Source organism: Gavia stellata, chromosome 11, assembly GCF_030936135.1.
Source record: "Gavia stellata isolate bGavSte3 chromosome 11, bGavSte3.hap2, whole genome shotgun sequence".
Classification (NCBI taxonomy): domain Eukaryota; kingdom Metazoa; phylum Chordata; class Aves; order Gaviiformes; family Gaviidae; genus Gavia; species Gavia stellata.
In genome coordinates, this window is record NC_082604.1 from 3,080,542 (window position 1) to 3,107,346 (window position 26,805).

Here is a 26,805-nt window from a genome sequence, read left to right on the forward strand (position 1 = left end):
ATGGCGCAGTACGCAAGGGGCGCCGCCGCCGTGGCCGTCATCCGGCTCCGCAACCCGCCGGTCAACGCGCTGAGGTAACGGCGGGCGCGGCCGGTTTCCCCCGCGGCCCGGGTCCCCGGGCGGCCGCCCGCCCGCCATTTCCTGTGGCCGCCGCGCCTCAGGGGAAGCCCCGAGCAGCGGCGGCCGGCTCGGTCGCTGGCGCTTGCCCTCCCTTGCTGAGCGGGATGGGGGGTTCTCCGATTCCCTTCCTTTTCCCCCCGTTTCCCTTCCTTTTCCCCCCGTTTCCCCCCGCCCTTGCCCGTGCGAGGCCCCTCCTGGTCCCAGGGCAGGCTGCCCGCTGAGAGCCTCTGCCCAGGGACCTCTCCAGACGCCGCTCGGGTACCTGCACCAGCCTTTGCAAAAACCAGGCTCTTTTTTTTCCATGACTTCTGCTCTTTATTGTACTTTCTACTGGGTCTTCTTTCGCAGGAGAGGTGTCAGGCTCATCAATCTGTACTTGCTGTCATCTCCCCTGGAAGCTGTTTAAAAACTTCACGTATTTCTCATCACCTTCCAGTCTTTAAGCATCAAGACTATGCTTCCAGCAAGAAATTGCACAGCAGCCGTAGCAGTTCAGCCCTTTCACCCTGGAGTTCCTTCAGGCAGTAGGTGAAAACCAGCTTTTCCTCTCCAATTTGCTGCTCCGCCTGCCCCACGCACCCCGCAGCGCTCCCTTGGCAAGTCCCTGCGCTATCCGAGTGAGCGCAGGGGTGGGGGCAAAGGGCTTTGCAGATAGCAGATGTGGGTCAACAAGAGGAGCTGGCACCAAGATTCAACCACAGCCAGGGCTGTCTGAAGCGAAGGCGGTTCATTTGCCTTTTAAAAATGAGTAAGGAATTGACCTCTAAATACTGATCTTGGTCAAGAAAGGCCCCAGGCGATCTCAGACACAGCCAGTGAGAAAGTCAAACACCAATCTGTAGGGGCCCCTGAAATTTTAGTTTTTCATGTGTTTTGAAAAGGACATACGCGCTTTTTGGCTTTACATAATTTGTTATAAGGTGCATATTTTAGTTCATTTAGTTCTGAGCACTGCATAGGCCCTTTTTAAGCAGCTGTAGTTGAAGAGCTGTTCTGTAACAGTGACCATAGTGTCTATTCAGTATATATTCACAAGCCAAAAAAATCCAATGCAGTTATGCTCAACTTCTAAACCAGAAAGTTTGTTAAAAAGAAGCTGAAAGAGACAAGTGAGAGCATGAATAGGAAATACAACCTGCTGCTCTTCTGTAGCAAGCTACATGGCTCTGTAGTAACTGGCTGTGCTCACTCTTTTGTTGCAACACGTTTAAAAGTGGAGTAAGATCATTTTCATGTGCCCAAATAATTATCATGAGAAAACAAACTTGGAGGGACTTGATGAGGTTAGATGAACTAGACATACAGACTCCCAGAACTGCAGGGTGCAATACATCCCTTGGGCCTCCTGTGCCCCAGATCAGCCTAAGAAAACTTCCAGGCTGTGCCCACAGTTAACTTTGCATCCTTACAATGAAAAGTACGAAATACAGAGCTAAAGATATGTGCTTAAGGAACCTTAACTCTGTCTCTTTTGAGAAGTCCTTGAGAAAACCCAAAATTGCCTTCGAACAGCAACTGCTGTGAAGAGAAGGGAGAAGGAAGATGCTGGCAGAACACTTTAGATCCATTAAAAAGGCAGTTTCCATTGGGTGCTGTATCTTCACTCCCCACACACCTGTATTGTGCTGCCCACACTCCCTGAGAGCCCCGAGTACTTACTTCACCCGTGTAGGCTTATTCTCTCGTGACGACCTCCATAGCACAACCTAAGATGGGACTGCTTGTGATCTTGGCCATGGTTCCTCACAGCCTCTGCTCTGCTCGCAATGGTGCTGCTGTGACCGGCAGCGAGCCAGCTCGGGGTGCGAATGTGACTGACCACCAGCCAGATGGTTTGGGTTGGTTTTTCAGCCAGCCTAGCTCTGTGCGTCAGCTCCTTCTGCAATTGCACGAGGAGCACTGTTGGCACAAGGGACAGAGTAGGAGTACGTGGGGAAGGGTGGGAACCTGCCCAGCATGGATTTAAATCAGTTAAGCTGCTGTGAAACTTCAGCTTGAGACATGCCTGTGGTCTTTGATTGCATGTCAGGGTAATACCTGTTTTAGTAGGGATCAATAATTAGCTGAGACCTGGCCATGGGTAGGAAAGGTAGAGCGCACTCTGATCCTTGTGTGTTCCTTCTGCTTCTGCATATTTTATGTACTGAACTACAGGGGAGCAGGTTTGTGATTGCTGTTGGAAATGTTTGACTACGTAGGTGATAGCAGGCAGTGAAAGTTACAGACAGGAACCATCTCCTGCCATCCTGAAAATTTAATTTCACAGCAGGCACAGATGCTTTTTAAAAGGCTGGTGGGTTTTTTCCTGCTCTGCTCCAGCTTCATCCCTCCCTCCCAATTATATGTGGCACTTGATGCCAGTCATCCCAGCTCCCAGGCCATCGCCCTGGCCATTAGCACTTTAGAAGCCACTAGTGGGTAGGAATTTGTTTTCTCCTGTATGACGCCATGTGCTGCTGTGCAAGTACCTCCTGGGCAGTGCTTTCCTGAGGAATGTATGCTAACTTGTGAGTCTGGCAGCAAATTTGGCTCCCACACAGACTGCCCTTCAAGTTAATCTTTCTTTCCACCAACAGTGGTGATGTGCCAAATTGGATTTGTTTGGGGGTTTTTTTCCTGGTTTGCAGAAGTTTAATATTCAGAGGTCTGCATTTATGAGACTATGGCATAGAGAGAAGGGATTTAGATAGGCAAAAAACTGGCAAGTTTTGGGGAACAGACAGACAAGACTTGCAAGAGAAAGAACCAGCCACACCTTATTAGCAGAGGCAGGCTGCTGGCACTGAAAATTAAGAAGGATGTGGAAGAGTATTTCAACGTCTGAGCTGGCAAGTGCAGAAAAGCTCCAGGGATGATAGGGTAGGACATGGGGTAGGGGAGTGGACGTGTGGGATTATGTAAAGTATAACAGCATAACAGTCATGATTGGAAAGGGCTCTCCCTGGCTGCTAGGATTGTCCTTCTGACCCCCGATCAGCATAATGATCAGAAAATGTAAAGGAGATTAGAGAAGCTGCAACTTCAGATAGCTAGCAATGATGGGAGAGTGTGATTACCTGTGTTGGACTGGATCAGCACCTCATCAGGATGAGATGCAGAGAGAGAATTCTGAGATGCAATAAGTGTCTGCTTTGTAAAACAACTATTCTAAAACCCCATAGAAAGGACGCCATTCTGGGTTTGGCCTTAATTTCTGTGCAAGCTGTATTAGCTGCTGTGTGACAGCAACTACTACACAGCTGGATCTGACACTGAGGCAAGAGAGCGCAGAGCAGGTAGATCCAGCACACAAGTACTTAGTTTCAAGAAGGGAATTATGTATGCTCAGCAGTTAGTTCAAACAAAAACGCTGCAAGAAGCTATCCAAAAGACAAGAAGCCTGCAAAATGGGTGGAGGCTGGATTATTGTTGCTTGGGTTGGGGATTTTTGGTCTTTTAAGTTTATTAGAAGCCCAGGTAAACTATTCAGCCAGCAAGTGATCCAGTAAAAGCTCTGCATGGCTTGATGAGAAAAATAAGACTAAGGGAAAAGTTTGATATTTTTAAGAAGTGGAAAGCTTACTCAAATGAGGAGAACAAGAAAGCCCGTAAAACATGACAGGAGAGATGTAAACTGGAAATTAAGACTAAAAAAATATAAAGGGTGCATCAAGGCATGCTAAAAAACAATAGCAAAAAATTCTTTACCTAAAAAAATATAACCCAGAACAAGCTTACAGGATGCTGAGCTCAAAACTGGCAGTTACAGCTCAGGGAAGAGATCCTTACCTTCGATAGTTCTGCGAAATCATCAGCTCAATGTGCTGGGGCAGCCCAAAAAGCCCACAAAATATTGAATACCATCAGGATGTATGTTGAGAACAGAGCAGAGGGCATCCTTTTTCTGCAATATAAAACATCTTAATTGTTGTGTGCAGTTTTGGATTTTGCATTTGCAGAAGGATATAGGGACGATCCAGAAAGGGACAACCAAAATAATCCAAGGGATGGTGCACCGCGTTAAGAAAGCGGACTGAAAAAGCTGAGTATCATCAGTTTGGAGAGGAAAAGGCTGTGGGAGAATAAGGTCAAGGTTTACAAAATCACAAAGAGAGTAAATAAATTGAAGGCATAACCCTTTACCAAATCCTGCAACAGTTGAACTAAGGGCATTTGATTAAACTAGTAGGAGAGTGTTTTAAAACAGATAATACAGAGCTTGCTGCCACAGGAGCCTGTGGAGGCAGATGGATCAGCAAAATCAGAAAGGGATTAGGCAAATTCACGGATAGCAGGTGTATAAGGGATGCTGAAAAGAATGCGTGTAGCCATACATAGCAACAGCCCCAGTGCAGTGATTGGGGATGTTGGGGGAAGTGCAAGGGGAAAGGACCAGACCTGCATGTTTTCCATAAACAGCATTTTCCACTGTTGGATTCGAGTCTCACTCCTTTAAAGGTGACTAAATAAATTTTCAGGATTCCCTTGAATTACTTTTTTTTTTCCTTTAAAATGAAAGAAGTTCACATTCACAAACCCTAGCTAAAATCTGAAATTATTAAGGCAAATTATAAAACCTTGTTACAAATCCAGCACATCATCACTGTGATGAGTTTCATGCAAAATAAAAAAAAAATGGTGTGGTCACCTACAAGAATATTCTCTTACCCTGCTGTGCACATGTTCTTCAACAGCACCTGCAGTGTGTTTCTGAAACCTGTAACGCTGAATCATCTTGGCAGAATCACTTTTCTTGCAGTCAAAATAGTACACGTGGTGGAGCTGACTACATAGCATGGGATTAAGCGTTGATTGGAATGCATGGAGTGAATTTTTGCACTGTTACTGTTAAATGAATGACGCTGTCACAGTAATGAAATACTTATGCAAATTATGGTGACTTTTTGTTTCTTTAATGCTCTAGCTGGTTGAAGTTGTGATACTCTGGAGTATTTTTATAGTTTTACTGTCGCACATTTTACTACGATGCTTTCAGCGAAAATTACATCTTTTAATACCAGTTATAAAATGTGAGTTACAAAGCAATGCAGCCTGTGTGTTGGACTAACATATCCTGAGGCAAACATATTGCTCCTTCTTAGGAGAGCAAGAAACTGCAAGAAGCCTGATGTTTCTTCCTTTTTGTCCCACAAAATTCCCACTGGGAAAAAGTTGTATGGAGGGAGAAGTGGTATTTATGCGAGTAGAGGGTCAAGTTATTTCCATTGGGTTAACACAGGTCGTGTAGGTATTGAACTGTTATTTTGTGGCAGCCTCGATGACTGATTTTTCTTCTGGTAGGAGTATGTTGTTGTAAGTGCTAAGGGCTTGTAACCAATTTCCTACATAAAATCCTGAACCTTTCCATTTAATGCAGACAAACCTTTTATATGAGCATTTTGCATCTGCTGATCACGTGCCTGCAACAGACACAGAAATGCTTTGATTGCTTCTTGGCTGTTCCTCAGAGAATTGTGCCATTTTCCTACACAATATTTTCAAATCAGTAATTTAACATTTGTTTGGAATCCTGGTACATAATTTTTCCCCCTCTTTGCACCATGTAATGACCCTTTGTAAAGGGTAATGACATTTCATAATGGTTTTCCCTTTAATCTTCCAGCTGCAAAGTGAATTTGGTATTTCTGGGGCCTGGCTCTCCCCTGATGCAAAAACAGACCTCTAAGAGCAGTGAGCATTGGGTGCAGCCTGTGGGCCCTCCTCAAATAGCAGCAGCCACAGCACTTCATATTCTAAAGGGAGTGAGCTAACCCCCAAATTTTTAATATGTATTTTTTCCTACATAATATGAAACCATTTATTAAAATTGGAAATGCTTTCATATTCTGCTACATAGAACTATATGCACTGGAAGGACATTTACCAAGTCACTGAATAGTTTTTCTTTGTCATGGCCAAATTATTCTCATTTGAAGTTTCGGTTTTCAGAACCATTACTAATGTCAGACTTCAGAGTTGCCTTTGATGTCTGGATGAGGCAATCCATACATAACTGGCTGTTCTCTCTCCAAAAATAGCACTTCTCCGTCTCTGGTTGTCAGGTCTCAGGGCTCCCACTGCTCCTTCTTTGTAGCATGGCCTTATCCAGGCAGCAGCTGATCCTGGAGACCCCCCTTGGCAGCCCCCCCAACTCTCTACTCACCCAACAGCCCTGACTAATAGACTTTGCTAATAGCTTCTCTTATTTTTTTATTTTGAAGGAGGAATATGTAGAGGTTGGCTGGCAGGACTTCACACAGCTGGCTTACAGAAAACTTCTTGGGCTCCCCAGGTTGCCCTTGTCAGTGTACGGATTTTTCACTTCAATGCTGCAGGCTGCTGCCTTGCATAAATAACGTGATCACCCACCCTGGACACACCTAGAAGCATTACACGAATACAGTGATACATGTTTCACCTACTTTATGACAAGCTTCCTTTTTAAGTGAAATGCCCTCAAATATCTTGAAAAACATGCACAAACTGAGTATGCATCAGGCCTTTCTATCAGTTCCTTTCAATTCACGCTCCTCATCTCCCCTGGGCACCAACAGAGCTCCGCTCTCTTTTTATCAGCCACCAAGCTTACACGTGAAACAGAGCTTTCAGTTTGGAGAAGGTCTGGGAACAGAAGGTGTATTTACAAAGGACTGGGCGAGCACATATGATACTTCTTTGAGTATTCCTCCAGCCTCCAACTGCTTGCGGCTCCGATTTTCTGAATCAGAGGCATGTCTACATATGTAATATGCATACACACATGCACACAGAAAAGTCTCTCTCACAATGTATACACTTACATACTTACAAGTGTGTATATGGATATAGTTTAGTATCTAAATTAAATATACACACAATTTGTGTTAATACTTCTATTAATAAAGTGTTAGGTTTTAATGCTTCTATTTTTACGTACCATCCTCTTTATTGTCACTGTTTTCTAAAACAGACTATACTCTCCATGTCCATCCATACAAATATATATATAAAATTAGCTTCTAAGCTTCCAATGGTAAGTGAGCATACAGTCAGGCCAGATTTTTTTAAATATCTGGTTTGTAAAAATACTATTTATACTTCTGCTGTTCCATTTTGAAGTTCTTCGTTAATTCTTTGCTGGCCACATTTACTGCTTGCGTCTGTGGAAATATGTTCAGATAAGACAAAAAAAAAAAGAAATTCTGCTTAGGTTTTTAGGCCCAAATTCACTTTGACAGGATCCCACACAAGTTTAAGTCTGGACCTATATACAAATCTTCGCAAGGTGAAAGCATTATGGTGCTGTGACAACTGACAACTAACTCTGTGTCAGGTGTTTGAAAGATAGCTTTTTATCCCTGGAGCTCATTTCCCTCTTTGAAAAGTTCTTAGATTGTCAGTGGTTTAGCATTAATTACTTTTAAATTATGCTAAACTGTTTTCCTAAAAATCTGAATGTTTAATTCATAAAGGCATTTTCAAAAGAACATTTCCTTAATGCTGCTTGCTTTGGAAACAGCAGTGTTATAGCCACAGGACGACCCTCCAGCAAGTGAATGACAGGTCAGCAGTCATAAGCTTGTTAGATTTTGGTGCTTGCCCTTGAAGTGAGAGGGAGACTAATGAAAGGATTCACCCGGAGAGGCTGTTGCAGAAGACAGGCTAGGGGAGAGACCTGCTTGGATGTACTGCTCATTTTCACTGGGACGCTTGGTGGTTATAACACAGACCTCTTGGAAGGGTAATGTACTTGATTGTTACTCACTGAATCTCTAATTTATTTCAGCTTGACAGTTCTCCAGGCATTAGAGGATGGACTGAAGAGAGCAGATGCAGATCCTTCAGTGAAGGCTGTTATGATTTGTGGTGAAAATGGGAAATTCAGTGCAGGTAAGACATTTTTCATCAAACACAGCCCGAGAAAAAGAGGAAACACTCTCCACCCATCATGTCTGAAGATTCTCTGCCTCGTGACAGTGCTGATAAAAGTCCTGATTTGGCTGGAAATGGCCACAAGACAGTGGCCTTTTTCTATTCTGCTGTGCCACAATTGGCATGGGGCACATGACAGGCTGGACTGTCCAGGCCAGAAATAAATTGGTATGTTCATGCTGAAGTGGGGGACAGCTGCTCATCTGCCTGATATACAAAGCAAGCCACGGAAAGTAAGGAGGCATCAGCATAAAATCTCTGGACCATCAACGGGTCCAGTGTATGGAACATACCTGGGGCGGGGCAGTGGTGAATAACAGATCTTCTCCAGTTGTAGAAACCTGGGAAGCTAGGGAATTTCTGTGGAGCTCCACATTGCTTGTTAGTAGTAACTTGCACTTAACTATTCCAGACTCAACTTTCTGTTTTTGTTTAACCAAGCATGTCTGCAATTTTCTGTAGTAACTGCATGATCATTACAGTTACTATGTATTTTTGTATTTAGCCTTCCCGAGCTCTCTGAATAGGCTCAAGGAGCCAGGGTTTCTTGAAGATGATCCCAAAAGGAGTTGATTCCTGTTAACCACTCTCCTGCCAGCAGCATGCTCTGCAAGGACTTGATCATCTGTGAGCAGCTATGTTCAATGGCACAGAGGAGAGGATCATTCCAATCGCTGCCTTACCCACTAATTCCTGTTAATCTCTTTGTGCTAACTCAGGAGCTGACATTCGAGGATTTTCTTCTCCGAAGAGACGTGGTGGTGCCTTGGGCCCCATCATCTCTCTCATAGAAAGAAGCGAGAAGCCTGTTGTGGCTGCCATTGAAGGCATTGCCTTGGGAGGAGGCCTGGAGGTAGCACTTGGCTGTCACTATCGGATTGCACATGTGAAGGTAACACACGCTGCAAACTAGAGAGGCTGGTGAAGGCATCAGGAGCCACGTACATATGGCCATGGACAGGGTGGGAGACTGCTCCTGAAGAGCAGTGGGACAGAATGACTTTCCTGGCATCATCTGCTCAGAGGAGGGGGGGCTTTATAGCTACAGAGTACAAGTCTGTATGCTCAGACACTCTTCACCTACACCACCACCCCTGTAACAGCATAAAGAGGTATTCTACATCACCCTATATGCCACCTAAGGTGGGTGCCATTAGGAGTGATCTATAAAGTGACTCCAAATCTCTTAAGAGCTCAATGGAAAATGTACAAACTATTTTTTTTTTTTAAAAAACGAGGCAACAAAACCTAGATAGATTTTTAAGAGGAGACAGGACCCCCCTTGCTGCTGCCCCTGGCTTCTCTGCCATAACCCTGCTCAATGTCAAGTGCACCAAGAGCCATTTGAAAGAAGATTACGGAAGAGTTCAGTATGTAAGTGGTACCAGTTTTCCTTTACTAAAATTCCAAGAATTAGAGTAGGGAAGTAACAGTTAGGTCACAGAGTGCCCTCCAGCATTTGGTAATAACTGCTTGAAAGCATTAGTTTACACATCTGTCAGTCTGCGGGATGCTGTTGGCCCCTGAGCCCTCCTGCAGTGCTGTGCTAGCACACACACATCCACTGAATGGTGGTGTTTTTCCTGTGCATTTGTACCTAAGTTCTTGAAATGGTTGAGCGGGCTTTTGCCTTAAACATCTTACGGGGCAAAAAGCAAGGATGGAGTTTCTATGTAGAAGTTTTGAGGCTTCCTAGAGGAGCAGCATGTGAATAAAGGTCTGCTTGTCTTCTATTCTGCTCAGTTTGTAATTATCACTCTTGCTAATCTGATTTGTTGTTGAATTTGACTTCATTTTAGGCACGGATGGGTTTACCAGAGGTCACCATTGGGTTACTTCCAGGTGCTGAAGGTACTCAGCGACTACCCAGACTGATTGGGGTACCAGCTGCTCTGGATATAATCACTACAGGTAAAGGGCTGTGCTTTGGCCTTGCTCTGTGTATAAGAACACAGCACTGATTCATACCACCAGCTTGGTCTAAGAAACATGAATTTCTTTTACCCATCTAGCTGCTAGCATTGAAATTCAGCTTGCTTCCACTAATGATGGGCTAACAAAGGGACATACATGCTTCTGAGGCATGTAGTTAGTAATGCATTTTATGTACCTGCTAAGGAGCATGTCTTATATTTGAAGCCAGCTATGCACAAGTCATTTGATCAGATGGAAAAGAATGAAATTGCCCATCATGCCCCACTGTAGTCACCTTATTTCTCTTTTTACCACAGGAAGACACATTCCAGCTACTGAAGCACTGAAGCTGGGCTTGGTTGATGAAGTTGTGGAAGAAAACACAGTTGAGGCAGCAATTCGCTTGGCAAACAAAGTGATTGGTGAGGAAAGAATTGTAGCAATGCCAAGAAATAATTGGCTGTGTTTCAGGGCTGGAGAGAGTCAGAACAAAGCCCACCAGTTTGTTCCAATTTCTATGCTCCATTCATTGAGTTTTGGCATCCATATAAGATAGAATTCATTGCAAAATTTGTTTTCTGTTGTCTGAAGTGAAAAACTCAGATGCAGAAGAGCTGCAGAAATTCAAGTAAGGATTCAGAGAACAGATACATATCAAGTTCTCCTGCTTCTTAATTATATATCCAAACTCACATGCTCCTCTGGGCTGCTGCACTCCACTGATTCTGGGGAGTACGTGCTCTCCCCATACACAGTTTTGGATCACAGCTGGTATTTCATGTATTCTGGTTGCACCATCAATAATGGCTGAGCAGAAATAACTTTCTTCTTCTAATGGAAGGCTGGCACATCCTCAGCCCAACTTCATGATCCCTGTGTCTGTAAGTGACTCTGTCCCTAATCCTTTAGCTGCTGTGTAAGAAAATAGCCTGTGGAGATTGGAGGGATGTGGAAAGATTTTTCCTTCCACCTTAGAAATAACAAAATTGAATTCAATGGAGTTAACACAGGAAGAGGAACACTCCTTGTGCAGCATGAGGAGCATCGCCTTGAGAGAAAACAGGAAATTTTTCCACTACTAACCTCCTTGTACCTTTGGAAACAAACATTGTTTTCCATCAGGATTTCATCTGGAGCTCTGTCACAATGAGATGCATGCAAGGAAGGAAAAAACCCTTTCTGCTTTGATCACATGGCCTTTATAGACAATGCTTTTCCAAGCTGGGGTGCTGATTTTGCTCCTGTGGTTCTCTTCAGTACAAACAAGGCCCTTTCTCCTCTGTAGGAACACTTCTCCTGTGCTAGAACTTGAGGCAGCCTAAGCTTTGTCCTAGGTGACAGCGCACCATATTTTTTAAGATAGTTCAATGAATGGGCTATTCATAAATATCAGCATCTTTTATACTTCCCTACAACTTGAGATTTAGCAGATAGGTGCAAAAGGGTATTCTTTGGCTCGGTTTTCTGTAAGAGATGCCCTTCCTTCTGACTGTATTCATCCTACAGTATTTTTGGGCTTCATTTTTAGTGCAGAACTGATGACATAAGCAGTCCCCTTTTCTCTTTCCCTATATGTAATCAGACTATTTAAATATAATGCTTTAGAAAGAGATGGGTGATGTACTTCACCAATCCTTTTAAGAAAAACAAAGATACTTTGGCTCACTGATTTTGTTCGTTTTGCATGAGAACTCTGTTTCTCCGTCTGTTGGGAGAGCAGTGAAATATTACTACTCTTCTAAGGCAAATTAAACCAACAGTGTTCCCTTTGATGTACCCTCTGGGCTTCTGAATAATGCCCTGCATAAGAAGATCTATACCACTATTGATGGCAACAGCAGTGTATCATAAGATGAGTAATAGATACACATTGCTAGAACTGGCAAACCAGCAAGCATTCTGGATTTCAACAAATGCTGCATGAAATTGGGTGAACTTCAGATAATTTGTATGCTTATTTCCTCTGTAACAGACATTGTGCAGTGGTTGACAGTTGTGAAAGTCAGCTTGACCTTAAGAGGAGAACCTCAGGAATGAACCATTGAGCACACTATTCCTCAGTGTAACTCTCTTTCTGGAATATATGTCCTGTACCACTACTGGCTAATTCTTCTTCTGTAGCTTCATCTTCATTGGAAATTGTCACTACCAAGAAAGAAAAATTTTGAGAATTGTATACGCATACAAAGATCCTAGCTGGATGTTCAGCAGGTAACCTGTCCCAGTCTTACTCATTACTAGTGGTAGGTTTTCTGTCTGTTTATTGCTGGTTTGAGTTACCCCAGTAAAAATGAGTAATGTCATTGAAGGTGTTTCACATCACACTATATACCAATTCCAACAGGACTTTAAAAATGCTTTCAAACTCCTTCCAACAGCTTTACTGGCATTTACAGTATGTGCTTTAACAGTGAAATTACTGGCAAGTCAGCTAATCTTTATTGCTTTTCTGCTTGGAAAATTTCTCATTAGACCTTGCAGAAGACCATGAAAAGTTTTGATGCACCATTTAGCCTCAGGTTACCTGATAATTTGAAAGCAGAGTCCATATGTTCCTTTTGAGTCATTCCTGGCTTTGGCCTTTGCCTAAAGTTAATATAATGCTCCTGCCATACAAAGGCAAACCAGCGCTTTTATTTCACTACATCAAGCATTAACTCAGGGCTGCAGAAGAGATGACAGTCTTGCATAGCTGATGTGGTTTTCATTCACATTGAGTTCTGTTTTCAGTGAACATTTTTCAGATAATCTTAATAAAACCAGAGACAGTTGCACAAAAGAATGCCATCACAGAAGTCTACTGTCTTTGTATACTGTGCAGCATTTTGTTTCTGATGAGTTTTTTTTTTTTAAAACATGAGGCTAACAACTGCTGGCTTCTTACAGAGCAGCTTGGCTAAATAACTAGTTTTGTCACTGATGGAATTTCTATTCCTGGGAAGGCTGTACTGCAAGATAAGTCTCAAAAAATCAATTCAGAAATTATTATCTTCTAAAGCTTTTTGAGTGCTGGAGCTGCAGTATCTCATGGCAAGAGATCAGTCTGAAATGACTGGCCTCATTGAAGCAAGGGTCCTTGATTATCGTTTCGATACGCAGTTGACAGAGCTACCTTTACGGTAGGTATGTTGGGAAAGCATCTTCACCCATACATTTTTACAGATTATTCCTAATGAAGAACACCTTCAAAAGGAGTTCTGAAACAGTCCTGAATAAGTGATTGTAGGAATACAGAGACAATTATTGTTTCTAAGTTAAATTTTTCATTCAAAAACAGTAATTCTATATTGCAGAAAGTAAGTGAGCGTATGTTCCTGGCCTTCTTCAGGCAAACTGGCCTCTTCAGGCAAAAGAAAATATCTTCACTTTCAAAGCCATTTTTTAGAAGGAATAGACAGGAGCTAAATCCTTAGAGACAAGGAGAATATTCTTTCATTAAATGTGCTTGATAATCACTGCACTAATGCAAAGCTGCATTATATAATTTGTCCACCTGATGGCATCACAAAATTGAAAAATTGCTGTAATTGCTCACGCCAGGCAGTAGCTTGCAGCTTACACTGCCCACCTCTTGCTGGCCTGCTGTAGTCCTCCTCGGCTGGAGGAGAAGGCGGCTGCTGGTCCTCTGCACAGCAGACTTCTTTGAAGCTCTCCCTTCATATATAATCATCCCTTGCTTTCTGACCAGATCTGCTGATTGACTTTTGCCATCTTCTTGGGGCACAAAGGTATCAATGGCTTGCACCGAAGAGCCAAGGAAAATCAGTTCAATTTAGACTAGCTTAGGCCCCACAGGTATTAAACTCTGCATGGAAAGATGATTATGAGTTTCTGACTGTAAGCCATTAGGAGTAACTGGGGAGGAAGCACGTGTTTCTTCTGAGCCTCATAAAACCCAAAGGAGCACCAGATACTGCCATTAGGTAATTGCATGCTTTAAATGGAGACTGTTGGAGAAAGGCTTTCAGTTACAGTTGCAAGGGCCTTTAGCGCGTCATCTCTGGGAAGATGTACGATAAAGACATTTTAATCTCTCTCCAGGGCTCATGATTCTGGCTGCCACTTTCTTTAGGCAGAAGGTCTAGCAAACTGCCCCTTTGACACAACCAGAGTTTGTGAAAGATCTGACATAAACTGGGCTTGTCTCTGGCAGGCCTGAGGCCACTGCAAACCTGAGGAGCAGGCTGAGGGGTCCAGTTTCAGCTTTGTTTCTCAGAAATTCACAAGCAGTTCACTGCACCAGGAAGACTGTTAGGCTGTCCCTGCCTCTTGCATGTGGAATCCTGTAATATCCCGAGGGTTTACAACTCTGGGATGATTTTTTTTTTTGCTTTAGATAGCACAATATTTGATACTGCATGCTTACATGTTGCTTTTGCTGAGAGAAATGTTATAGACTTGCTCTGTCCTTTGTGCCCCCTGGACTACAAACCCTAGTAAAACAAAGCAGGTATCTGTGCTAGCTCCTGTGCATGGATGATGCTTTTCCCTGCAGCACTGATGTCCAATACTGTTCATCATGTTCCCGCTGCTTTGATTTCAGAAATCAAGCCACAGGTGTCCCACACTAATCTCTTCTTCCCAGGTTTGGATTCAGATAATTTTTTACCTGTTCATAAATATGCCCTTGATTCTTATTAGTATTGCAGAAGCAAAGACATTGCATGGAGATGCTCTACAAATACTTAGCAAAACCCGTTTACCTTACAGCTAAATAGGAGGTTTATTACAGGACCCTGAGGAGAGTTACTTTTCTTTTTTTACTCTGAGGAACCAGCTCATGTCCCCTATCAGTATTTGTGCTTAAAAATACTATTTCCTATCTGAAGACCAAGCTTAAAGGCTCCCACTAGTGTTCCTTTTTTACCAGTCCTTCCCACATCAGAGACATCATATGAAGTCCCTTGATCTGCCCAGTCTTAAGTGGCCTTCCAGCCACCAGATCTGCTTTCTGGGACAAACCTGAGGTTTCCTCTTGTGATGAAATGAAACCCACTGTAAGTCCGAAATGAAACCCACTGTAAGTCCGAAATGAAGGACTGTGGATAAAGAGCATTTCTGGGTTGAAAACGTACATTTAGGGGAGAAACAAAGGATTCCAAAATAAAGGAACATTATCCTGACTAAATCCTGCAATACTGGCAGATACAAACTATATTCACTGTCAATGTGAAAACATTATTTTTATGAACTCTGATTACAAGGGAAGCTACTTACACAGTAAGTGTTCATCTTTTTGTGTTCTCTAAAAGGCTTAATTAAAAAGCCTGAGCTCTTAAGACCATTATTTCAGGAAATCAGTATCTTAACTCATCCTAGAAACTCATATTTCTGCTTCTCTTAAACATTGCTCAGTCTTAGAAGAAGGGCTAGAGTCAGGACATGTTCTTTGGGCAACTGTGATTGCAGTGCCGCCATTATTCCTGCTCTTCAGCATCCTGTGTATGATTTCCTGCTCCCAAGTCTTCTGCTGATGCACTGGCACTTTCCTAACTCAGACAACAGAAAGAAAAAGGGGAGCCAGATGCAATATGCCACCTTTGAAGGGAGTGTTTTCCTGCTGCAGAGCTCGTAAGAGAAGCTAGGGTAATGAGACTGTATACCAGAGGTCTTCTTCAGCATAAGGTTTTCATTTGAGGGGGCCCACCCACCATCCAGCAGTCCTGGGTGCTTCTGGGAACAGCACTGCAGCAGTCAGTGCAGTAACGTTGCTACATGGTTAGTTAACGATCTGGATGTGGCTATGATGACAAAAGGATCTTTGTGAAAATGTTGGAACATTAAGGAGATACATCCTAAATTTCTGATCTTGTTCCTCCATGGTCTTTATTGAGGCAAGCTGCCATTAAGAGCATAGGAACAGCCTGAGTATGGACAGATCAGAGATCTAGCAGGCACCAAGGTTTCTACTTCTGAAGAGGATGGAGATGATTTTGGCATCTGAAATGTAACTAACTTCCCTCAATTAAAATCCTTTCTAGGTATCACCATAGCAACCTCTTGTCTGTAATGAGCCTCATGTATTTGTGTGGCTGCTTGATTCACCCCTTGCTGACACAGAAGCATGAACTCTCCCTTGTTATTCATTTGCTCCCCAACTCATGCTGCGTGAGCTGTCCTCTTGGTTAGTCCCAAAGTAAATAGAGGGACTCCTGCTGTCCAGGAAGAATTGAAGTCAGGGTATATTTCCCAGTCTGTCTTATAAATGCCTGGGTCAGGACCCTGGCTGGATTTCATCTGGCTAGCAAAGTTGATTGGGTACCGAGTACTAAACAATACTGGAGGAAAACTTTAGTACTGCAGCTTATAGAAAGAACCATATGAATGTGGCAGCTGGGACTGTGGAGTAAGAGAACTGGAAAAATCAAGGCACTCTGCGTAGCTGAGGAAAGAAAGGAGAGAATTTCTTCTTTGAAATTGAAATCTTGCTTTTTTGAAGTCTGAGAAGGGACTTGAAAAATTGTAATTGTCAGAGCAAACAGAAAGCTAAAAAGAAATGTCAGAAACTTCAGTTCTAGACCCAGATCACTGTGCCATGCAAGCCCCAATGCAGTGAGCTTAGGAGGAAAAGAGGTAGACTGCAAGGAAAAGAGGTAGACTGCATTCCCAGTCTATGTAGAAAGGGGTGAAAATCTTTAGTCTTCCAGGTGTGGATGCTTTGTTCTGTAACTCCATTTTTCTACCCCCAGGCCAGCCATTGGGACCCCGCAGGCTCAGCCTGAAGCCAGTTCCAAAATTGCCCAACATGGAAGCATTTCTCAGTGAGGCTCTTGTGAAGGTGAAGAAACAGGCCCATGGGTGCCTGGCTCCAGAGCTGTGCTTCCAGGCAGTCAAAGCCGCCACAGAGCAGCCCTTTGCAGATGGAGTGCGGAAGGAGCGAGAGCTGTTTAACATCCTGCTGACTTCAGGCCAGGCCCAGGCACTGCAGTATGCTTTCTTCGCAGAGAGAGCGGTGCAGAAGTGGACAACACCCAGTGGAGCTTCATGGAAAAGTGCTTCCCCTCAGCCCATCCACAAAGCAGCTGTGATAGGTAAGGGAATGAAAAAGCTGTTGTGGTTGCTAACTGTGCTGCTAACAGCAGAGCTGAAGGGGAGTGGGATGAGTATAATCGGCCTTTACTCATGGCAGAAAGCTGAAGTGGGATTCCCTAGCAGTCACGCGCCAAAGTCACTGGTACCCATCACAGGCAAAGATACTCCACACCCAAAGGTGACATGCAAGGAGGGAAGTTGTCACTGCATTGGTAAGCTCAGAAATTCAGGTTTCAAGTTACATTCCGCTAGATTGTAACCTGATGCCACCTCTTTCTTTGGAATAATAACTTCCTTTCACTTCAGAGACAGCTTCCTCTGTATACCATAAGCAGTCTTTTCCCTTTTAAATACTACGTTGAGTCCTGGCTTTGTTCCATGTTATAAGCAGGTTGGCATGAAATTCTCCTCCTCCTGGTCTAGTTCTGTACTGCAGCTGCATGTGCACAGAGTCACTCAGGGATATATTAATACAAAAATGTTTTGACAGCTGTATTTTAAGAAGATTTCATCTCACTGGGATCCACTCCTGCCATTTTGTAGCCCAGCAAGATAATGCCTTCATTAATTTTTTATAAGAGCAATTTAAATAAAACCTTTGATGCACTGCTGAGATTTTTTTAAAAAGTATCTTTCAGCTCTGCCTGTTGATAGTAGCACTCAAAAAATGGTTAGACGAGTAATGGAGCACTTGGAAAACATCCATTCTGTTTCAGAGAAAGCTCACCAGATCAACACTGTTCCTTCCTGGGTACTTCTCAGGCCTCTTGTGCTCTGCAATATGACCTCTCTGAAAGCTCATTTCAGGCCATAGAAACACTTTTTTTCTGGAAGTTCCCTTCTCTTCATTAGCTGCCATGCCATATTTTTAATGAAAATGGCTTTTAAACATCAGTCCACACACCTTGTGAGGAGGATCTGTGGCTGTTATAGCATTCAGGTAAAGAGGCATGAATTATGGCCAAGTTTATCATCTGACTTGAAGAGCACGGTACTTGGGACACATGCAATCCCAGACAGGTCCACCCTGCAATGTGTGCTTTGGCAGGAAGGGCTTGTGTTGAAGTTTTGTGGGAATTATCAGGTGACTAGAATGGACATTCTTTGCTACATACTGATAAGTCATGCCAGAATAATACATTTGCAAAGTCCCAATCGTAATGACAGTTTAGCCAGAAGGGCTGTTGAGCTCTGATCTGCTTATTTTGGTGCTGTAACTGAGCTAGAGGGAATTCTAAGGACAAATGCAATCTCTGTTTGAAAGTTTCTAGTAGAAAGATAATCTGTATTTTATTTCCAAGATGAACTGGCTGAGCTACACCTGCCATCCATTGGATTAAGTATTTGCATCTCATGTCCAGACAGGTTTCTGAATTCTTATCTGAAATTGCCCCAACCTCTGCCCCCAAGTTTCAGTGGTTTTGTAGCTGGTTACAGACAATGTTCAAGTTAACCCATTCTTTTTGCAGAATAAATAAAGTGCTTTGACACTTTTGCTGCAGAGCAGTCTGTCACACTCTGGTCATTTTCATTACTCTGAACTTCCGCTAATTTTTCAACACTTCATAAAGCGCACGTAGCCAAAGCAGGAACAGTACACCAGGAGTAATTATGCTAAGACCAGGTACCAAGATGTTTCTTCTTTGCTCCTACTTAGTATGCTCAAGGTAACAGCCAACTTTCATATTAGCCATGTTCAACACATCCTGCTAATTATCTACTGGCAGGGAGCAGCTGTGCCCCAGGGATGGGGAGCCAATGGCAATAACACCTCCCAGGTGGACAAAACCATAGAATCTTTGAGGCTGGAAGGGACCTCTGAATGTCATCTTGTCCAACCCCCCTACTTAAACAGGGCCACCCAGAGCCAGTTGCCCAGGACCCTGTCCAGACAGCTTTTGAGTATCTCCAAGGATAAAGACTCTACAACCTCTCTGGACAACCTATGCCAGTGCTCAGTCACCCCCATAGTAAAATAAGTGTTTTCTTATGTTCACATGGAACCTCCCATGTTTCAGTTTGTGCCCATTGCCTCTGGTCCTGTCACTGGGGGCCACTGAAAACAGTCTGGCTCCATCTTCTTTACACCTTCCTCAGGTATTTATAGACATTGGTGAGATCCCTCTGAGCCTTCTCTAGACTGGAGTCACAGCTCTCTCAGCCTTTCCTCATGAGACACGCTCCAGTCCCTTAATCATCTTAGTGGCCCTTCACTGAACTCACTCCAATAGCTCTATATCACTCTCGTGCTGGGGAGCCCAGAACTGGTCACAGTACTCCAGGTATGGTCTCACCAGTGCTAAGTAGAGGGGAAGGATCACCTCCTTCAACCTGCCAGCAAGATTCCTCCTGAAGCAGCACGGTATACCATTATCCTTCTTTGCCATAAGGTCATATTGCTGCTCATAGACAACTTGGTGTCCACCAGGACCCCCAGATCCTCTTCTACAGAGCTGCTTTCCAGCCAGTCAGCCCCCAGCATATACTGGTGCATAGGACTATTCCTCCCCAGATGCAGGGCTTTGCCTTTCCCCTTGCTGAACCTCAGGAAGTTTCTATCAACCCATTTCTCTCTGGCAGCACAACCCACTGCTGTATCAATTATTTACAGTACCTGAGCAGGGCAAGCAGGGCAGACCCAGAGATCATGGCCAGGATCTATTAGAAGTTCAGATGATCAAGCAGAGTTCACATGATGATGCAGGTCCAAGACAGAGTTGGGAAGCCAGTTTGCCAGCTGAGGTCTGGATCAACAGTGTCCGTAGCCTGGCACAGTCACAGTAAGACACCAGAACTCCTCCCATATAGCTTAGGAAGGGACTGAAGGCCTAGGTCTGAGCTTAAATGGGGCTTCAAGGCCCATGGGCAGTGCATGTGGGTGGCAGCTCCAGGTGTAGCTGGTCAGGGTCATTAAAGCTTATCAGTGCATTCAGGGCCTTGACACTTTCCAAGACTCCTAATGTCTTTTCTGAATCACCGCTTCTATCAATACAGCCCCAATAGCCCACAATTATAGCTTGCTTTGTTTATGCTAGTTGTTCATGTTATACTTCATTTGATAATTGACATCTCCTATTTTGGAGGTTATTGATCACCTCCTTTTAACTCTGAATCCTACACCGTATTAAGTGTCACTGCTTTCCATCACTTCCTTCTGCCACCCCACTGTGCTTTTTCTCCTTCCTCTTGAAGGTTTTCCTCCTATTTTGCCTTTTGATATCAGTGAAATTGCAAGTCCATTAGAGACAGGCGTAGGACGTGCCGACACAATTGTGTTTTTTCTTTCAGGCTGCTGTAACAAAAAGTCATTCTCCAGCCAATACCATGCTGTACAGTATCTCATAATTTCACATTCTTGATCTTAAGTACATTCTTGCAGCACCAGAAATCAAAATTTTAGGGATGATTTTTGAGGGACTGACACCTTTTGAAATAGTGCTACTCATCCATGTAAGTACTCAGTCTAGCTAGGTGATTCAGGGTCTCTCTATTTTCACTGCAGACAGGAGGGCAGTCAGAGCAAGATGTTGCATCCATTTTGGATGGTCAGAAATCATGCAGACTCCATTTTCCAACAGACAGTGCTGTGCTGTTTCACACACTAAAACCATGTTGCATTCTGCTGCTGCTTCCGTCTTGTATTGCTGCACGATGGGAAGCAACTAAGAAGATCAGGTTGACTTCCTCCTTGTTCAGTACCTTTTCGGTAGGCACATAGGACCTTCAGGGTATGGAAGCAGTGCCGTGAATGCTAGGGGAGCCTTGCTTTGTGGCTCCCCTGTCTGTCCAATATTAGCAGGAACTTGTTGGAGGGAGCTGGCACATCGCTTGCTGACCATGTCTTAATGTAGATTCAACATCAAGGATGAGCTATCATTTTTGTAGGCATGCTTGATAGATAGCATTGCTGATGAACTGGCAACCATTCCTGTGCAGTGCTGGCTTCCCGTCAGCTGCCATTGTCTGCAGTTTGCTTGCTGAAAGACTGATAAGTGGGTAACACCCAGCTACGAGGGACCCCTCCTGCTCTTGGGAGCAGGGAGCAGTCCTTGACTGTCTTCAGCCACGTGCAATGTCACCTATTTCATTTGCTTCTGCTTGTTCTGAACTCTTGGCTCCCATCTCTTTCCACTTTCTCTGGTTTCTTGTCACCCAGAAAAAGAGTTCTCTGTCCCTTCTGCAGTCTTCCCATAGCTCCCTGCTTGCCTTGAGCATCACATTATTTCCGCTTGAAATTAATACCCTGAAACAGAGAAAGAAGCAGCTCCAGTTTGCAGCAGTCCGCCACCGCCAATTGCTCATTGTTCCAAAAGCTGGAACAGTCTTTGCATATTTTTACCAATCTATAAAGTATTATTTCTATTACCCGGCATTTTAAAGTCCAAATATGCATTATAGTTCAGAATGTTTTCCACTGATCTGTATTTCTCTAGTGTGTGTGACTGCACATGAGTTGCTTTGTACATATTTCGTGTTCATTTGTTTTCAAATTTGTTTTTCAAGTCCTTCAATTAATTTTGCATGATTTTTCATATTCTAAGTACCTCATGTGATAGATCAATAATTAACAGTCATTATTCACTCAGCTTGCCCAGCAAATGGATTTGTCATACCCATATTTGGCCTGAAATTACATGGGTTCAAGTGTAGTTTTATTTATATGTCAAAGCTGCATTTCACAAGAAAAGACCAGAAGCAAGATGGCTAGACACTGTTCTTTTTCCTGAAGCAGATTTCAGTCTCCTTTTGAAAGATGTGCCTTGGGCATGAAAGATGGTAACACGGCTCTGAAAACTGGCCCCTGCGTGGAAGATAAGAATATAGGATTTTTTCATGGTTTGGGGGAAGTAATTCCCATGTGTTTTGGTCTGTGTGATCTGAGCCGAGCATGCAACATTTCCCTTTCTCTTTCTTCTACAGCCTTCTACACATGTAAGGCCCAATGATTCCCTACCATTTTTTTTCTGCTCTAATATATTCTTCCCCAAGATCACTCGGCTTTATAAAATTGAAAAGGGGAGTCCTCAGAAATGCTTCTTTCCCTGCTAGATAGCCAAATCTCTCCTTAGTTTTATAGCCCAATTTTAGAAAATATTTCCAGGGGAGTCATACCATGCAAGCTCTAATGTAACAAAACCCTTGGGGCTTTCATTACTCTCTCTGCCAGCTTCATTAAACATCATTTCATACAGGCCACTGAAGAGTTATAGAGTTATGTAGTAAGTTGAGAGACAGCTTTTTTAGGTCAGAAACAAGCTTGGCAAGCTCATATCTTATCTATAAGCCTATTCCTGTGGCCTAGAAAGTGAAGTACTACAAGCCTGTATGCCTGTCTATCATGGGATGGCTAAAACCTAGACGGGAGTACTCCTACTACATGTGGATGACAGCAAACAGGGGAATTGGCTAACACCACTGCAGAACTTCCCTTGAAAAGAAGGCTCGATAACCTCTGCTCATGGAAGAGATTCTGATATAGGAAGAAGCAGCATGCTCATATTGCGCGAGAACTGCTAAGATTTCGGTCCTGAGACTGACGCTGAGAGGAACAGGGGTAAATAAGGCCCAGGGTGTGTGCGTTATTTCTTTAGTAGAGCTTGGAAATTTTAGGGAGAAATCCCAGGTCTCCACCCTGGAAAGGAAGAAGAGACTTCAAGAGGGAGCCATGAAGCAGCCAGATGTGGAACTGCAAACCCTTGATGTCTAAAGAGAGCCTTAAAGATGGGGCTGGGCTTGGGGGGTGTGCACGAGGTGGTGAGTTACCCTCCCACACTGTTTGAGAAGAAAGCAGTTTGTGCAGCTCACCAAAGACAGGGGAAAAACTGTCTCTAACTGTCCCTGCTACCGCATCCAAGGCTCTGAGTACTGAGCACAGTGGGAGGACCTATTTGCGTTTGGGGTTTTTTCAGTCAGCAAACCATGGACACTGAAATTCTAAGAACTGATTCATGTTCTTCTAGTTTTATTTTCAATTTAGTTTTTACCAGTACTTGATTACGAAGTAGCAAATCTAATTTCCTAGAAAGAAACTTCAGCATTTGCTTGGGAGTGTAATGGTTTATAAGCAGGCTGCCAGATAGCGATGTCTGTAAAAACTATCTTGTGGCTAAGCAGGGAATGTTTTAAATGTCTTGTGTGTACACAAGCTGAGGGTGGACAGAACTAAACCATGGGTATGTAGCTTGCAGGAAAAACATACTACCTTGTTTGACCTTGGTTGTTGGAACTTGTTTAAATGATGACATAATTTCAGCTCGTCTTTACAAAGCTGATTTAGACAAATTTTTTAATCCCCTTGTTTCTGTTTATTTGTTTAGCTGACTTTCATTTGTAAACCTGGGATTAAAAAAATCATTTTTACAGAATTATAACAAGCCTGTACTTTGTCTGGTTGTTGCTTTATTTAGGATATTAATAATCCTCCCATTCAGATGCTTCGCACTTTTAAAGCTGGTAAAATTGTGCTGGCCTTCTCTTACTAGTTTGTATTAACTTCGTCCAAAAAGCCTCCGTCATGGGAGAGCAGGATAAATAGCGTGGGCTGTGTATCACAGGAAAGTGTAAGCGTGCAGCTTCCTGTAATGTAATAGAGGGCAGAGCTGGTGGAAGGGCTCCGAAGGAGGGAAGGGATCAAGCCAGTAATCTCTACACTGGTATTCCTGGGGGTATGAGCTGGTAGTAGCACATTTATGGATCTTGGAGAAAAAAAATACAGCTTGAGTGGATGCTCAGTTACAGGAATTCTGGGCAGGCGCTTTAACTGCGTGGTCGGACAAGGAAGACCGTGTCTTTGTGAATCTTCAGAAGTTAGGAATGGCCTGTGTTGGAGGACTTGGAGAGTTCCCAATGGGCAGAGATGCCTGATATAAAGTGCGAACAGCAAGCAAAAGGCTGCTGATGTTCCCGAGTGATTAAAAAGGAGATAGAAGATGTTGAAATCTGGATTAAGAATACTGTGTTAGTTGCATCCTGTTTCACCTGGCGACAAGGGACATGTAAGACATTAGAGACAAAGTTTAGAGAAGATCAGTGTCCAAGATCAACTGAATTTTGTTTGCTTCAAAGATTACGCAGTGAAGTGCAGAGGGAGAAGAGGAAGGGGACAAAGAGGAAGCTTGGAAGAGGGAAGAAACCAATTGTCTGAGCTTTGCTGGTGTTAAAATCTATGGGTGCGGTGAGTTTGCTTACACTAATGTTCTTCTATGAGTGCCCATAAAGGACCACCTCACAGGAGCAGAGAGGCACCGATATCCTCAGGCTGAAGCTTGCTTATGAAACTGCCTGCCAGAAGTTGTTAACAGCGTTGAAGCTGAAACTCAGATCTCCTGTCTTTGATCCCCAGGTTCTAACTCTTAAGTGATGCTGGTTTCCGTAGGTATAAAACTTTGCAGGGAGAAGACATGAGTCACATGGTCTGCACACACTGGAGTGAATCCCACTGGTATTTTGTAAGCTTGAGAGGACGTTAACTTGCCTTTACGCTACTGCTTTTCAAACACTTAGGCTCACTGAAAGGGAGAATTCACCTTCCTTTTTCCCAGTCTTCAATTCTTTTTTTCTATCTGTGCACCACTCATTTTCAATAGGCTTCCACTTTTTATCTTGGAGATAAAAAGGAAGTGCTACTGTCAAGTGATTAATTGTAACATTTTCTATTCATAGTCTCTGATTCTGTCTCACTTTTATCCCTAGGGCTAGGAACAATGGGCCGTGGCATTGTGACTTCTCTGGTTAAGGCCAACATACCTGTGGTAGCCCTCGAGCAGAATCTGGAGTATCTGAACACGGGAAGAAAAGCTGTGATGCTCCTTTTGGAACGTGAGGCTATGAAAATGGAGCAGGGTGCCCAAACCCTGGATTTCCAGAACCCTGCACGTCTCCAGTTCACCGTGGACTTTGATGTGTTGCGGGATGTAGATCTAGTTATTGAGGCTGTGTTTGAGAACATGGCACTAAAGAAGGAAATATTCCACAAGCTATCAAGAATCTGCAAGCCAGGGGCCTTTCTGTGTACAAACACATCAGCCCTGAACATTGATGAAATAGCTGCTGCCACGAGCCGCCCGCAGCAGGTCATTGGCACGCACTTCTTCTCCCCTGCTCACGTGATGAGGCTATTAGAAATAATCTATGGCCATCGCACATCCCCCACCGCCATCGCCACTGCTATGCAGCTGGCCAAAGCACTGAAGAAAGTTGGAGTGGTGGTAGGGAATTGTTTTGGGTTTGTTGGGAACCGAATGATGTTTCCATATGTTCAACAGGCAGTTTTTCTTTTAGAGGAAGGAAGCAGACCAGAAGCCGTAGATCAGGTTCTTGAAGATTTTGGGTTTAAGATAGGACCTTTCCGAATGTCTGATCTTGCTGGGCTGGATGTGGGCTGGAGGTCTCGAAAGGGCCAGGGCCTCACCGGGGCCTCACTACCTCCAGGAACACCTGCCCGCCAGCGGCATGGCCATCGCTACAGCCCACTGCCCGATCTTCTGTGTGAGAACGGCAGGTTCGGCCAGAAAACTGGAAAAGGCTGGTATCAGTACGAGAAGGCTGGGGGCAGGACGGCCAAGCCAGATCCATGGCTTCATAACTTCCTGGCCCAGTACAGAGACACCCATCACATCAAGACCCGCTTTATAGACCAGGAGGAAATCCTGGAGCGGTGTTTGTTTTCCCTCATCAATGAAGGGTTTGACATCCTGGCTGAGGGAATAGCGTCTGGCCCAGAACACCTGGATGTAATTTATATCAATGGCTATGGGTGGCCAAAGCACAGGGGTGGCCCCATGTTCTACGCTTCCACCGTCGGGCTCCCTCGCGTTCTGGCTAAACTGCAGAAATACTCCGAGGCCCACCCTGATGTTCCTGGGCTACGGCCCAGTGCCTTTCTGAAAAAGCTGGTAGCTATGGGGAACCCTCCCCTCAAAGAGTGGATGTCCTACCTAAGCCGGCAGAGTAACAAGCTGTGATTTTGTTGATGCCTGCTATATAAATTCAATGGAGGCTGATCTCATGAAACAGGTGCTGTAATTGCACTGTGTTTTCCAATCAAAAGCAAAGTGCTACAGGCTCGTGAACAATGTCACTGACCTTCCTGGGCCTTTGCAGAGAATTACTCTGGCCGATGATTGATCTCAATCTCCCTCTTGCTGCAGGTAACCACTGCCATCACCCACCCTTCCCACCACCAGCCTCACCCACCTGCTTTGCACATTGCTCTGTAAAGGCCCATCTCATTTTGCTCTGCCTTCAGGTCTTCACAGCTAAACAGCTCTTGCAGTCTGTCTTTGTGGACGGGAGGGAACAGCATCCACAGCCCACAAAGCAAATCAGGGTAGGAGGCAAGAGAGAGATGGTCACAATTCACCTGAGACTGGATCTACCAGATCCTGCCCTAAGTCTGTTTCCCAGTTTGTTCAGGACTTCCCTGTGCAGCCCACCTCCACCGGATTCCCTGGCTCTCCCAAAGACAGCCAGTTGGAGCCCGCTCCCTTCCCGCTGCGGGGGGAGAGGTGGCACAAGGGACACAGCATCTTTCAGAGGTAAAGTCGAATGAATTGGAGAGAGCAGGATTGGGCAGAGAGCAAGGGGCAGGGCTGGTACCATCCCTCCTCCCTGCTGCAGAGGAAATGCTAATAAATCACAGAAAAGCCACAGACGCATTGACCTGACTAACCTGCCCTGTGGTGCTGGCTTACAAGTGGCCTTCTGCATCCAGACTCCATCCTCCATTATCATTATCCCCACCCGGCTTTGTCCAAGCAGAAACATCTTCTGGCATCTCTTAAGTGTGGCTATGTGTTGCCATCACTCCCCCTGTCTTGCGTGCCTACAGCTACCAGGTCTTGGGACTCA

The 26,805-nt window shown here is 44.2% G+C and overlaps 1 protein-coding gene across 1 annotated transcript; it reads left to right on the forward strand.

Moving 5' to 3' along the window:
* EHHADH (enoyl-CoA hydratase and 3-hydroxyacyl CoA dehydrogenase) lies at positions 1-25,919 on the forward strand. The gene is made up of 7 exons (XM_059822798.1): positions 1-74; positions 7,865-7,968; positions 8,730-8,902; positions 9,810-9,921; positions 10,242-10,346; positions 16,614-16,955; positions 24,649-25,919. Exons 1-7 carry the CDS (start codon positions 1-3, stop codon positions 25,917-25,919), a joined length of 2,181 nt encoding a protein of 726 aa, XP_059678781.1.
* Positions 25,920-26,805: the final 886 nt, after the last annotated feature.